This window comes from Engystomops pustulosus, chromosome 4 (assembly GCF_040894005.1).
Source record: "Engystomops pustulosus chromosome 4, aEngPut4.maternal, whole genome shotgun sequence".
NCBI lineage: Eukaryota > Metazoa > Chordata > Amphibia > Anura > Leptodactylidae > Engystomops > Engystomops pustulosus.
Genome location: NC_092414.1, coordinates 200,086,096 through 200,104,005, shown reverse-complemented (window position 1 = coordinate 200,104,005; position 17,910 = coordinate 200,086,096). Strand labels below are relative to the sequence as shown.

The window sequence follows — 17,910 nt, the reverse complement described above, 5'->3', positions numbered from 1 at the left end:
CTGGTTTATATTGGAAAACTTCAACAGGTTTCTTTTTACGCCTATATAAATGCAAAGCTCCTATACTTTACAGTACCAGTGTCTGTGTCCCAGAACTCTTTGTGAACTTGTAACGAATCCTGTAAGATTTCAGCTCTGAAGCATGCAAACTTTGAATGCAGTTCTAGGATATACTACACGCTGTGACAATCCCCATACACAAACATCAACCAAACCTGACAATTTCGGCAGGACGAGCTATCCATCTTGTATGCACAATATCGTAGGACTGTAGGATCAGGCGTGTTGAATTTCGGCAGGTTCGATCCCTTATAATACAAATTCAAATTAACTACATCCTTTCTTAGGCTTTCTTTACTGAGCGCTACCTTCAGGAACATCCTGGGGTCCAGGACAAGATTGAGCTCCTCAAACAGTTGATTGCTCTGCAGGTATGAGACCACCAACCATGAATAGTAGGTGACACTTCTCACATGGACATATATATATATATAGTCCACTGCTTATATTCATGACGATTTCCATGACTTCTTCTAGATGCCTCTTCTGGCTCAAGGAATCAGGATCCATGGGGAGAAGTTGACCGAGAACCTCCGACCTCTCCATGACAGACTTGTGTCCTGTTTCCATGACCTGAGGGTAAAGGTGGAGAAGCTGTATGGGACGATCACTCTGGTAAGAGTCCAGTAGGTTCTGGAGAACATCAGAAGGAGCCATAATGTTCACTATTTTTATGAAACTTCTCATTCTTTGCTCTTCTTTAGCCTTCCAGTTTGACAGATCGGAAGCTAAGTCGTGCCGGCTCTGTGGTGGTCCCATACATCACATCTGCCACTCTCAGGAGGTTGTCCACTGTGTCCTCCTCATCTTCAGGGAGTGGTAGCTCCAGACCAGGATCAGAAGGGTAAGTCTACTTTTTCATGTCTTCACTACCCACTCTAGACCCACTAGATGGTCACAAACCTACCTCTTGCCGTTGGATGTAATATGAAAGGAGTTTTATGTTTACCCAAATGATGGTAGGTCAGATCAGCTGACCATCTTACGTACAGGTGGATGTACCAATGCTCTCCTGTTGTTCCTGGCAAGAAAATGATCAGGAAGTCGAATTTCCACCTGATTCTTTCATTCACTTATTAAGATCACATGCACCCTCAGCTGAACTTGGCATGCATGTTTAGGATGCATTGAAAGGAATAGTTGGCAACTCAACAAGATAATGGGGGTCATTTACTAAGGGCCCGATTCACGTTTTCCCGACGTGTTACCCGAATATTTCCGATTTGCGCCGATTTCCCCTGTATTGCCCCGGGATTTTGGCGCACACGATCGGATTGTGGCGCATCGGCGCTGGCATGCACGTGACGGAAATCGGGGGCGTGGCCGAACGAAAACCTGACGGATTCGGAAAAACCGCCGCATTTAAAAAACAAAAATGTGTCGCGGAGCTTGCACTTACCTTCACTCAGTCCGGCTCGGTGTATTCCAGTGCGTTCCGATGATCTTCAGCGCAGCAGCGCCACCTGGTGGACGTCGGAGGAACTACCTTAATGAATCCAGGCCGGACCCGAATCCACCGCAGAGAACGCGCCGCTGGATCGCGAATGGGCCGGGTAAGTAAATCTGCCCCAATGTGTAGAACCGGTCTAAGGAGACTTGGACAGACTTTCATCCCATCAAGCCTGGCCTGACTGAGGCCTAGGTCATCATGTTTCCTCCATAGTTATTGTTATTAGGTTGGCTTTTCCATATTTTCATAATTCCTCCCTTATCCTAAGCTCACTTCCGGAACCTGTACCTCCCCGCCGCGGATCCCTCATCTCCCGACACGAGGATCACAACGATCGAGAGGATGGTGACATCCGAATGATGAGGCTGAAGCAGAACGTCAGCCAATCCCAAACCATCACAGAACGACCTGTAGAAAAGCAGGTGAGGTGCAAGAAATTTAGGATGTGACAATGGGGTGGGTCAGCACGCTGGACATTGATCATCTCCAGTTAATTCCCTATTTTATTCTGGATCAGGTATACGCCCAGAGCTTGTCCACCAAAGCACGACCAAAGAGCCTTCAGCTTTCAGACGGCCGCCTCACCCTCCACACCAGCTCAACAAATCAAGGAATCACGCAGATCACTCCTTCCCCAATCACTCCGAAAACCCCAAGGACCCACAGTAAGTTTAGTCATTCATGTAGTATCATAGGTTTTTGGGCAGACGATGTATTTCGGACTATTATTCTGCATTGTTGACCTACAGTGTAGGTTGATCTACTTCCTGTCAGGGGACACAGATTTTGTGGACCTCCGATCTCGGAGGTGAATTATGACTATGTGATGTCTACCATAGTAAATTTGTAAAGCTCATTTCGGTTAGCAGGCAGCCCCTTTAACAAGGGATACATGTGGTGTATACATAAGATGCAATAAATTGCTCTTAAAGTCGGTTTAGTTACCCATGGATGACCCAAAAATCACATCCATATCTTCTCCACCCAAGTGATATATTGCCCATTACAGGTTTCCCGTCACTTTCTACACACGGCGATGTTGCGTTACAAATAATTGGGTCACCTCCACCACCACCTCCTAAAAGTAGATCCATCGAGGGTACCCAACGACTTTCCACAGAGGTAAGTGTCAGTACTCCTTCTGGGATAGCGTGTATATCCAGTTTGTCATTGCTATACCGCCACTTGTACTCCACATTGTGTCCATCCTGGTGTTCTCCAGATACCTCCACCACTGCCAAAAAGAGAAGAAGCAAAGCCGCCAACACCACCTCCGAAGGTTAGGAAGTCAAGCGTCATCCATGATCCTGGATTGTGATGGGAGTTTAAGGGAACCTTTCAGGACTTTCTAGAACTTTTGAAGACTTAAGCCACTCGGGTGCTCCTCCTAGTCGTGATTTCTTGGAGGACACTACACGGACGTTTATTGTATGGTATGGTGGTGTAGTCTTCTGGAACAATAGCCGGTCTATTGAGGATGAGGCCAAGATATATGAAGATTTTATTCTATAGAAGAGAAGATGATGATACGTGGAGGGAGGTCCTCTCCTTATTGGTGGTCCTTCCATCGCCGGCAGGAGGACTTCCTGTGTTAATAATGTAATCACTATTTGTACATATGGGACTTGATATTATTGTAAGTAAAAAGAGTCAAACTTCTTTTATCTCATCCTTGCGTCTCCTTTGAGAAATTCGTTAGCTCATCCTCCCGTGTGTGGGACGGAAAGGATTGGAAAATTGGATAACTGCCCTGAGAGGTTTAGATGGACGTCAGATCATCTCTTTGGCCATACAACTCTGATGGGAATGGACAGTTTTATAAAAGGTTGTGTTGAATATTATCACTTCCATGAAACCCATCATCTCACTATTACTCCCTCTACTACACTAGGCCACCAGGGAAACAAGCATTGACCATTCTTCTACCTGGACCATGAGGAATCTACCATCAGAAGTAGATGTTATGGTAGATTCCTCCCGCTGCCTCTGTCCTGATCTGTAATGTAATAATCCTGGAGCCTAACTTGTTAAAAACTTTATTTTAGTAATATGTAAATTTCCTGCAGAGGCTACTGGGGCGTGTACATGCCTGGCCGGCCTCTGGGAGATAAGGCTAGTACACGCCCATGTAGCCTCTGCAGTTACTTTACATATTACTAAAATAAAGTTTTTAACAAGTTAGGTTCCAGGATTATTAAATGACAGATTAGGGCAGCATCAGGGAGGAGGAGTCTACCTTCAGATTTACTAATGATGTTGTTACTTGTGGTTAAAAGTTTATGTAAAGTCAGAGTAGGGATTAGTTGAAAGAAAGGAATCTACCATCAGGAATATCTCAGTCAGTGCACTCCTGATGGTAGGTTTCCTTTAACATGACTTAACAGAGAAGCAGAGGGGAGGGGATGTGGGGACAGTGTGAGGGCACAAACTACGGAAAGCTACAAACCTGGCATACAAAACCATATGTCACAGTCCTGCTGCTACTAACAACAAATAATTCATTGTACAGGAGAAATCTCGGTGGTTGTTCTCCATAAGGAGATGATGAGAGTAGTAGTAGGAGAGGGAGGTAGTGACTACTTGATGCCGACAAAGTCATCCTGCTCGGTGTTGTTTGCTGCGCCTGATTCCCTGTTTATATACACACATAAAGTCCTAGTCTCATACACACACATTTATACACTTTTACACACATAAATATATACAATCATACATGCAGCATTTACACATAATATACACACATGCAGTAATATACACATAATATACACACGTGCAGCATATACACATAATATACACACGTGCAGCATATACACATAATATACACACGTGCAGTATATACACATAATATACACACATGCAGTAATATACACATAATATACACACGTGCAGCATATACACATAATATACACACGTGCAGTATATACACATAATATACACACATGCAGTAATATACACATAATATACACACATGCAGTATATACACATAATATACACACATGCAGTATATACACATAATATACACACATGCAGTAATATACACATAATATACACACGTGCAGTATATACACACATGCAGTATATACACATAATATACACACGTGCAGTAATATACACATAATATACACACGTGCAGTAATATACACATAATATACACACGTGCAGTATATACACATAATATACACACATGTAGTGCATACACATAATATACACACGTGCAGTATATACACATAATATACACACGTGCAGCATATACACATAATATACACATGTGCAGTATATACACATAATATACACACGTGCAGCATATACACATAATATACACACGTGCAGTATATACACATAATATACACACGTGCAGTATATACACATAATATACACACATGCAGTATATACACATAATATACACACATGCAGTATATACACATAATATACACACATGCAGCATTTACACATAATATACACACGTGCAGTATATACACATAATATACACACGTGCAGTATATACACATAATATACACACGTGCAGTATATACACATAATATACACACGTGCAGTATATACACATAATATACACACGTGCAGTATATACACATAATATACACACGTGCAGTATATACACATAATATACACACGTGCAGTATATACACATAATATACACACGTGCAGTATATACACATAATATACACACGTGCAGTATATACACATAATATACACACGTGCAGTATATACACATAATATACACACGTGCAGTATATACACATAATATACACACATGCAGTATATACATATATAGTGAATATATAGACATTATATACACATATATAGAATATATATACATCAAATACATAGACCTACATACATCATATACACACATTCATACAGAATATACACATCATATACACACACTGCATATTCACAGCAGATACACACCATAAACACATATAGCATTTATACATACACAGCATACACATATAGCATTTATACATACACAGCAGATACACACCATAAACACATATAGCATTTATACATACACAGCATAATATACACACATGCAGTAATATACACATAATATACACACGTGCAGTATATACACATAATATACACACGTGCAGTATATACACATAATATACACACATGTAGCGTATACACATAATATACACACATGCAGCGTATACACATAATATACACACGTGCAGTAATATACACATAATATACACACGTGCAGCATATACACATAATATACACACATGCAGTATATACACATAATATACACACATGTAGTGTATACACACATGCAGTATATACACATAATATACACACATGCAGTATATACACATAATATACACACATGCAGTATATACACATAATATACACACATGCAGTATATACACATAATATACACACATGTAGTGTATACACATAATATACACACATGTAGTGTATACACATAATATACACACATGCAGTATATACACATAATATACACACATGTAGTGTATACACATAATATACACACGTGCAGTATATACACATAATATACACACGTGCAGTATATACACATAATATACACACGTGCAGTATATACACATAATATACACACGTGCAGTATATACACATAATATACACACGTGCAGCATTTACACATAATATACACACATGCAGTATATACACATAATATACACACATGTAGTGTATACACATAATATACACACGTGCAGTATATACACATAATATACACACGTGCAGCATATACACATAATATACACACGTGCAGTATATACACATAATATACACACGTGCAGTATATACACATAATATACACACGTGCAGTATATACACATAATATACACACGTGCAGTATATACACATAATATACACACGTGCAGTATATACACATAATATACACACGTGCAGTATATACACATAATATACACACGTGCAGTATATACACATAATATACACACGTGCAGTATATACACATAATATACACACGTGCAGTATATACACATAATATACACACGTGCAGTATATACACATAATATACACACATGTAGCGTATACACATAATATACACACATGCAGCGTATACACATAATATACACACGTGCAGTAATATACACATAATATACACACATGCAGTATATACACATAATATACACACATGCAGTGTATACACATAATATACACACATGCAGTATATACACATAATATACACACATGCAGTATATACACATAATATACACACATGTAGTGTATACACATAATATACACACGTGCAGTATATACACATAATATACACACGTGCAGTATATACACATAATATACACACGTGCAGCATTTACACATAATATACACACGTGCAGCATATACACATAATATACACACATGTAGTGTATACACATAATATACACACGTGCAGTATATACACATAATATACACACGTGCAGCATATACACATAATATACACACGTGCAGCATATACACATAATATACACACGTGCAGCATATACACATAATATACACACGTGCAGCATATACACATAATATACACACGTGCAGCATATACACATAATATACACACGTGCAGCATATACACATAATATACACACGTGCAGCATATACACATAATATACACACGTGCAGCATATACACATAATATACACACGTGCAGCATATACACATAATATACACACGTGCAGCATATACACATAATATACACACGTGCAGCATATACACATAATATACACACGTGCAGCATATACACATAATATACACACGTGCAGCATATACACATAATATACACACGTGCAGCATATACACATAATATACACACGTGCAGTAATATACACATAATATACACACGTGCAACATATACACATAATATACACACGTGCAGCATATACACATAATATACACACGTGCAGCATATACACATAATATACACACGTGCAGCATATACACATAATATACACACGTGCAGCATATACACATAATATACACACGTGCAGCATATACACATAATATACACACGTGCAGCATATACACATAATATACACACGTGCAGCATATACACATAATATACACACGTGCAGCATATACACATAATATACACACGTGCAGCTTATACACATAATATACACACGTGCAGTATATACACATAATATACACACGTGCAGTATATACACATAATATACACACATGCAGTATATACACATAATATACACACATGCAGTATATACACATAATATACACACATGCAGCATTTACACATAATATACACACGTGCAGTATATACACATAATATACACACGTGCAGTATATACACATAATATACACACGTGCAGTATATACACATAATATACACACGTGCAGTATATACACATAATATACACACGTGCAGTATATACACATAATATACACACGTGCAGTATATACACATAATATACACACGTGCAGTATATACACATAATATACACACGTGCAGTATATACACATAATATACACACGTGCAGTATATACACATAATATACACACGTGCAGTATATACACATAATATACACACGTGCAGTATATACACATAATATACACACATGCAGTATATACATATATAGTGAATATATAGACATTATATACACATATATAGAATATATATACATCAAATACATAGACCTACATACATCATATACACACATTCATACAGAATATACACATCATATACACACACTGCATATTCACAGCAGATACACACCATAAACACATATAGCATTTATACATACACAGCATACACATATAGCATTTATACATACACAGCAGATACACACCATAAACACATATAGCATTTATACATACACAGCATAATATACACACATGCAGTAATATACACATAATATACACACGTGCAGTATATACACATAATATACACACGTGCAGTATATACACATAATATACACACATGTAGCGTATACACATAATATACACACATGCAGCGTATACACATAATATACACACGTGCAGTAATATACACATAATATACACACGTGCAGCATATACACATAATATACACACATGCAGTATATACACATAATATACACACATGTAGTGTATACACACATGCAGTATATACACATAATATACACACATGCAGTATATACACATAATATACACACATGCAGTATATACACATAATATACACACATGCAGTATATACACATAATATACACACATGTAGTGTATACACATAATATACACACATGTAGTGTATACACATAATATACACACATGCAGTATATACACATAATATACACACATGTAGTGTATACACATAATATACACACGTGCAGTATATACACATAATATACACACGTGCAGTATATACACATAATATACACACGTGCAGTATATACACATAATATACACACGTGCAGTATATACACATAATATACACACGTGCAGCATTTACACATAATATACACACATGCAGTATATACACATAATATACACACATGTAGTGTATACACATAATATACACACGTGCAGTATATACACATAATATACACACGTGCAGCATATACACATAATATACACACGTGCAGTATATACACATAATATACACACGTGCAGTATATACACATAATATACACACGTGCAGTATATACACATAATATACACACGTGCAGTATATACACATAATATACACACGTGCAGTATATACACATAATATACACACGTGCAGTATATACACATAATATACACACGTGCAGTATATACACATAATATACACACGTGCAGTATATACACATAATATACACACGTGCAGTATATACACATAATATACACACGTGCAGTATATACACATAATATACACACGTGCAGTATATACACATAATATACACACATGTAGCGTATACACATAATATACACACATGCAGCGTATACACATAATATACACACGTGCAGTAATATACACATAATATACACACATGCAGTATATACACATAATATACACACATGTAGTGTATACACATAATATACACACATGCAGTATATACACATAATATACACACATGCAGTATATACACATAATATACACACATGTAGTGTATACACATAATATACACACGTGCAGTATATACACATAATATACACACGTGCAGTATATACACATAATATACACACGTGCAGCATTTACACATAATATACACACGTGCAGCATATACACATAATATACACACATGTAGTGTATACACATAATATACACACGTGCAGTATATACACATAATATACACACGTGCAGCATATACACATAATATACACACGTGCAGCATATACACATAATATACACACGTGCAGCATATACACATAATATACACACGTGCAGCATATACACATAATATACACACGTGCAGCATATACACATAATATACACACGTGCAGCATATACACATAATATACACACGTGCAGCATATACACATAATATACACACGTGCAGCATATACACATAATATACACACGTGCAGCATATACACATAATATACACACGTGCAGCATATACACATAATATACACACGTGCAGCATATACACATAATATACACACGTGCAGCATATACACATAATATACACACGTGCAGCATATACACATAATATACACACGTGCAGCATATACACATAATATACACACGTGCAGTAATATACACATAATATACACACGTGCAACATATACACATAATATACACACGTGCAGCATATACACATAATATACACACGTGCAGCATATACACATAATATACACACGTGCAGCATATACACATAATATACACACGTGCAGCATATACACATAATATACACACGTGCAGCATATACACATAATATACACACGTGCAGCATATACACATAATATACACACGTGCAGCATATACACATAATATACACACGTGCAGCATATACACATAATATACACACGTGCAGCTTATACACATAATATACACACGTGCAGCATATACACATAATATACACACGTGCAGCATATACACATAATATACACACGTGCAGCATATACACATAATATACACACGTGCAGCATATACACATAATATACACACGTGCAGCATATACACATAATATACACACGTGCAGTAATATACACATAATATACACACGTGCAACATATACACATAATATACACACGTGCAGCATATACACATAATATACACACGTGCAGCATATACACATAATATACACACGTGCAGTAATATGCACATAATATACACACGTGCAGTAATATACACATAATATACACACGTGCAGTAATATACACATAATATACACACGTGCAGCATATACACATAATATACACACGTGCAGCATATACACATAATATACACACGTGCAGCATATACACATAATATACACACGTGCAGCATATACACATAATATACACACGTGCAGCATATACACATAATATACACACGTGCAGTATATACATATATATAGAATATATATACATCAAATACATAGACCTACATACATCATATACACACATTCATACAGAATATACACATCATATACACACACTGCATATTCACAGCAGATACACACCATAAACACATATAGCATTTATACATACACAGCATATACATACACATATAGCATTTATACATACACAGCATAATATACACACATGCAGTAATATACACATAATATACACACGTGCAGTATATACACATAATATACACACGTGCAGCATTTACACATAATATACACACGTGCAGCATTTACACATAATATACACACGTGCAGCATATACACATAATATACACACGTGCAGCATATACACATAATATACACACGTGCAGCATATACACATAATATACACACGTGCAGCATATACACATAATATACACACGTGCAGCATATACACATAATATACACACGTGCAGCATATACACATAATATACACACGTGCAGCATATACACATAATATACACACGTGCAGCATATACACATAATATACACACGTGCAGCATATACACATAATATACACACGTGCAGCATATACACATAATATACACACGTGCAGCATATACACATAATATACACACGTGCAGTAATATACACATAATATACACACGTGCAACATATACACATAATATACACACGTGCAGCATATACACATAATATACACACGTGCAGCATATACACATAATATACACACGTGCAGCATATACACATAATATACACACGTGCAGCATATACACATAATATACACACGTGCAGCATATACACATAATATACACACGTGCAGTAATATACACATAATATACACACGTGCAGCATATACACATAATATACACACGTGCAGCTTATACACATAATATACACACGTGCAGCATATACACATAATATACACACGTGCAGCATATACACATAATATACACACGTGCAGCATATACACATAATATACACACGTGCAGCATATACACATAATATACACACGTGCAGCATATACACATAATATACACACGTGCAGCATATACACATAATATACACACGTGCAGTAATATACACATAATATACACACGTGCAGCATATACACATAATATACACACGTGCAGCATATACACATAATATACACACGTGCAGCATATACACATAATATACACACGTGCAGTAATATACACATAATATACACACGTGCAGCATATACACATAATATACACACGTGCAGCATATACACATAATATACACTCGTGCAGCATATACACATAATATACACACGTGCAGCATATACACATAATATACACACGTGCAGTAATATACACATAATATACACACGTGCAGCATATACACATAATATACACACGTGCAGCATATACACATAATATACACACGTGCAGCATATACACATAATATACACACGTGCAGCATATACATATAATATACACACGTGCAGTATATACATATATATAGAATATATATACATCAAATACATAGACCTACATACATCATATACACACATTCATACAGAATATACACATCATATACACACACTGCATATTCACAGCAGATACACACCATAAACACATATAGCATTTATACATACACAGCATATACATACACATATAGCATTTATACATACACAGCATAATATACACACATGCAGTAATATACACATAATATACACACGTGCAGTATATACACATAATATACACACGTGCAGCATTTACACATAATATACACACGTGCAGCATTTACACATAATATACACACGTGCAGCATATACACATAATATACACACGTGCAGCATATACACATAATATACACACGTGCAGCATATACACATAATATACACACGTGCAGCATATACACATAATATACACACGTGCAGCATATACACATAATATACACACGTGCAGCATATACACATAATATACACACGTGCAGCATATACACATAATATACACACGTGCAGCATATACACATAATATACACACGTGCAGCATATACACATAATATACACACGTGCAGCATATACACATAATATACACACGTGCAGCATATACATCAAATACATAGACCTACATACATCATATACACACATTCATACAGAATATACACATCATATACACACACTGCATATTCACAGCAGATACACACCATAAACACATATAGCATTTATACATACACAGCATACACATATAGCATTTATACATACACAGCATATACACACACAGTATTTATACAGGTAAGTAGCCGGCAGGAATTAGGGATCCCTAGTCCTGTCGTTTTGCGGTCCTTTCTCTCTCCCCTGACATTTGTTATCTGAGCTGCTGATTCTTGCTGTGTATTATAGAAGAGGACAGTGTTATATACATAGGTGCAGCATAACATGTATATAATGGTGCGCATCCTCCATTCTTTAGTGTCAGATGCCAGGGCCCCCTGACACTGCGGGCCCCATAGCAGCTGCTCCTGTTCCTAGCAGTGAGATCCCCACCAGTCACCAGTGTATCCCTTCTCCTGTAGATAGGAGATGATTCTCTGCTTCCCTTATAAAATACAACCCATCCCATAAGAAAGCAGCCCGAAGATCGCCAACCGGGGAATAAGGGAAACATGACAGGGTCCACAGTGATCACAGCTCAGATTTTATTATATCATCTCATCATTCGGTCTCCTCACATCTTCTTTCTTTCGTTCTCTCGCAGCCAATTCACCTGTGATACAAAATGTGAGCAGTCATGAGGTTCCTATAGATATACAGTATATACTGTACGTGGCCATCTAGCATCCCTCATTTGGAAATGCAGACACAACAGAACTTGACTGCAGGGTCAGACTACACAGAGTTTTCTTGTAGTCTGTTACCATGGAGACACATAGGTTTGTATAGATGCTGTGGAAAATTTTGAATTAAGATCTAGTTCCTTATTTTATGTCCCATTATTTTGTAAAAAGTGGACATATAATTCAACTTCTTCTTTTTTTTGTGATCATTGGGGGTTCTAGTGGTAGGTTCTGCCCAATTCTATACTCACCAAGGCTCCTTTCATGAGGGCAAGTCTGTTCTGCGGAAGGGAACACTCAAGGCGCTGAGGCTCGGTGAACAGGGAGACTTCATTCTGAGTCTAAGACATAAAAAAAAACGTGGATTAAAAGGGTTTTGCCATTTTTGACATTTTTAAGGACTGGCCATGGGGTCTACGACTAGGCCAGTTTTTTTGTATTTTTGTAGATGAGGTCAGTGCTGATATTTCATAGCTTCCTGATTGGCCGAAGTGATGAATGTGGGACGTCCCCCATCAGCATTGCATCATGGTACATTCTGGGGGGCAAGGGGTCTGCATGTGATTTACTAGTGACCTAGGGATATTACCTCTGGATAAGGGTCCTGGAGGCTTTCAATGTCGCGTTTTCCTCCCGGCCGCAGCCCGTAGGACCAATGTTGAGAATAACTCATATGGTCCGACAGCAGGAGGACAAGAATAAGGAGGAAACATGGCGTTCCACGGAAGGTCATCCTGAAATAATACGACAATGTGTATTCAGACTAACAACACAGTCGGATGGATAGAACATGGCTGTCTGGGTGCAACACTTAAAGGACACCTGTCATCAGGTCTGTGTCACTAGTCCTGTCATCTCTACCTGTTGGAGCAGCTCACAAGGATCCCATCCCAGCCCTTATCTAGTTATTTCATACATTATTCATTGTAAAATCATCTATTCTTTATCATGTAAATGAGGCTGGTCACATGGTCAGAGGCAGTGATGTCACCCCTGTTCCCCCTCCCCTCTCCTCCCCCTGCTCATGTCTGTGTGTAATGTATAGTAAAGCATGGCTAGTGTGTGCTGCATCTGCTGACATGCTGCATCCTCCTAATATACAGGTGAGAGACACAGACATCAGCTACACATGAATCTGACATGTTCTGCTGTAACATGGCTGCCTGGAGCTGCTGTATCTCTCCTACACACACACACATGCACACACAGGCTGCAGGGGGCGAGGCCACCAGCACCAGGAAGCACATCATTATACAGCCTCACATCATTATACAGGCTGTCAGTCATGCACTGGGGGTGTGGCTGTGCCTCCCACTCATGAATAGAGTGGACTGCTTGAATATGCTAATGCTTCATTGGACATTTCACAGGTCATTTGCATACAGCTTTAGGACCTCATTGCTTAGGTTTACAGGCATGTAGAGGGACAATGAAGGGATAGAGGCAATGCTCTCTAATGGCAGTTTATGAAAATATATTTAGTTTAGGGGGGTTATTTTGCATGACGGGTTCTATTTAAAGGGGATGTCCATAATCATATTAAATCATATAAAAATAGCTTTTTCCAGTAACTGTACTACATCTCTTTAAAGGTTGTTTCTGGTATGACATAAAGTCACATATATGTGTCTTTCGGAGGGTGAGGTCTACTTCTAATCATGTGCCCTGCCATAGAAAATGTCCTGATGGTAAAAACCCTAGTAGTAAAAAGCATTGTATACCCCTATGGAGGCAGAGGTACCACCGGTATGTGCCAATCTATGGCACTGTAATATGTCCAATGGATAATCATTAAAAAGTAAACACTACGACCCCCATTGAGATCCATACAATGTCCAGGATGAGACTAAATTAGTCTTTATACAGGCAGTATGGGTACAGAGACAGTTAAAGGGGAGGGGCCAACATTAAAAGTCTACAGTATAGGCAAAACTTTTATAGACCTAGTACCCAAACTACAATTTATCACACAGTGCCAGCACAGCAGTGTAAGCAGTGATTCGTTGCTTCCTGCTCCGTAACAGCTTTCAATCGTATCAGCATCCTGTGGACACCAATACAGTAGAAAGAAGGAGGAGTCATTTGGATTATCATTGTAGCTTTCCTATTGGTCCCCCTGAACAGCAGGAGCTCCAATGATAACCCAGCTCTGTCCATGCCTCTACACTTCTCCTGTAGTCCCAGGTAGCCAGGGATGTGTGACTGTATGCAAATGAGCCAGAGGGGCTCCATTAACACCTATGGAGCCTGGAGCCCCTCAGGCTCATTTGCATACAATCCTTCATCCTGATGGTAGATGCCCTTTAAAGATGCCCTGAGCAGGCATGTACGGGGCTGTCTGCTGACCTCTGTGTTCCATGGTGATATATTACCCACAGACAGTTCCGGAAAGAAGCAGGACGTGTCTCCGGAGAGCGGTCCCAGGCTGTTTACGCCTCATCAGTGCAGGGCAGGGGGCTCCTAGGGGTGGAGCCTGCTCCTCCCTGACACAGTCATTTGTTTACAGCTAATGATAATTTGCATAAATATTTCCCCATGGGGCATTGCATCTCCTCAATAAGAAAGTACCAATATAGTGAAGAGCAGAGGGATATGGGCAACACAAGTGGTGCAGTCAACCTATCCCCACTCAAAATACCATATGCATAAAAAATTCAGGAAAGATGTAAGCTATATATAAGAAATATAGTCTTTATTAACACAAAATCAATAGAAATTCATAGGCACATAACATAGGAACTATTTAAAAACAAAGAAGCAATGCATGAGAGTAATAAATAGTTGTAAACAAGTAGATATAGGTAAAGGGTAAGGTGGTAAAGTGCAATAGGCTGAGGATCCAGCAGGAGTAAATATCATAGATACATAGTGAGACAGTGGGTACACCTAGGGCATAATTACCATACCATACAATCAGACTTTCTCAAGGGGAGTATCTGGTAATGGGAAGAGGGAGTATATAAGGATCGACTAACCAATAGGATGGAATCATCAATCAGTGGACGTTGCAGAAATGGGAGGTGACAAAATGGGCCGCTCCAATAGGGAGCGTGCGTCTAAATTGGTCGCACCCAGTATGCTGCGCATGCGAACACCACGTCATGTCAAGGTGGCGCATGCATAGCTCAAGGTATCCTCGTCATGAAGTATCGCGAGATGACGGGCATCAGTGCAGCCGGAAACATCGCGATATGGTGACATTGCCTGAAAGTCGGCGCATGCGCCGTACTGAGGTACCGAGAGCAGGATCTCTCAGTAAGAAGCAGGATCTCTTCATTTTCAGTATCTGTGTTTGCTGTCAATGAATGAGCGGAATCTTGTCCATAACTGTGCTTACTTTGCTTTAAGATAAAAGCTAAAATCCTTATCCTACAGTGTAGCACTGCTTTTCTCTGAGCTCTGTGGATTGACCTGCTCCACAGCCCCTCCCACTCTGAGTAAAAGCTGTAACCAGCTACAGAACTTACTCAGAGCAAGGGGATGGATTTGTGCAACAACTCAATGCAGAGAGCTAAGAGCACAACAGTGTGAGGACATTTTTCACAGTGAACCAATATAATAAATTTCTTAACAGTTCTGCTGCTACTAACAACATACACACAGGCATGGTTAACCCCTTCCAGCCCATTCCTGACATTGTGAAGAATTAGAGAGGTTAGATAAGGGTGTTGTAGCGTTCACTTACCTGGTGGTATAAGTGCCGGGCAGCCCCTGTGTCAGGTCAGCTCTGCCGGCCTCCTCGTGCTGCCCCCTATTTATGTTGCAGCACAAACAGCGCTCTCGCAGAGCAGAGATCACCCTGACCCCATTAATCCGAGCTCCCCCGCCGCTTAATCCAGATTACCGGAGCCGCAGCTGGATGGAGGCTTCACTCTAAAGATTTACATGTCCTTAGTGTCCCGTCATCTCTCCACAGGAGCCGCAACGCGATTATCCTCCCGGATCCTGGAGGAAGCTGAAAACCCGGAGACTATAGAAATAATGGACAATACAATCCCAGACCAGGGCCCCACAGCTAATAAGCCCCATTTATAACACTGGGTCCCCCAAAGTGTAAACCCCCCCCCCCCCCAAAGGAAATCTATCAAAATCCATCCTGATAAACCAGGGACATTA

General features: G+C 38.9%; 2 protein-coding genes across 2 annotated transcripts in view; one reads left to right on the top strand and one right to left on the bottom strand.

Annotated features, from left to right (window-relative positions):
• Window positions 1-3,169, top strand: part of DOCK5 (dedicator of cytokinesis 5) — a 44,612-nt gene extending 41,443 nt beyond the window's left edge. Inside the window, exons 46-52 of the mRNA XM_072149408.1 lie at window positions 348-431; window positions 538-675; window positions 765-904; window positions 1,779-1,932; window positions 2,028-2,175; window positions 2,520-2,632; window positions 2,733-3,169. Of these exons, the coding sequence (XP_072005509.1) occupies window positions 348-431; window positions 538-675; window positions 765-904; window positions 1,779-1,932; window positions 2,028-2,175; window positions 2,520-2,632; window positions 2,733-2,828 (873 nt within the window). The 3' untranslated portion in view covers window positions 2,829-3,169. The remainder of the gene's footprint in view (window positions 1-347; window positions 432-537; window positions 676-764; window positions 905-1,778; window positions 1,933-2,027; window positions 2,176-2,519; window positions 2,633-2,732) is intronic.
• A 10,465-nt stretch (window positions 3,170-13,634) lies between these two features.
• GNRH1 (gonadotropin releasing hormone 1) lies at window positions 13,635-17,592 on the bottom strand. Its single transcript, XM_072144621.1, has 4 exons — window positions 17,480-17,592; window positions 14,384-14,528; window positions 14,046-14,135; window positions 13,635-13,724 (listed from the first exon to the last, which is right to left on the bottom strand). The coding sequence occupies exons 2-4, from the start codon at window positions 14,525-14,527 to the stop codon at window positions 13,686-13,688; spliced, it is 273 nt and encodes a 90-aa protein (XP_072000722.1). The 5' UTR covers window position 14,528; window positions 17,480-17,592; the 3' UTR covers window positions 13,635-13,685.
• Window positions 17,593-17,910: the final 318 nt, after the last annotated feature.

Coding starts and splice junctions, on each gene's coding strand:
- GNRH1 (XM_072144621.1), bottom strand. CDS start 14,527: ATGACCTTCCGTGGAACGCCATGTTTCCTCCTTATTCTTGTCCTCCTG. Junction 14,136..14,383: donor TCCAGGACCCTTATCCAGAG/GTAATATCCCTA, acceptor TTTATGTCTTAG/ACTCAGAATGAAGTCTCCCT. Junction 13,725..14,045: donor CCCTCATGAAAGGAGCCTTG/GTGAGTATAGAA, acceptor TTTGTATCACAG/GTGAATTGGCTGCGAGAGAA.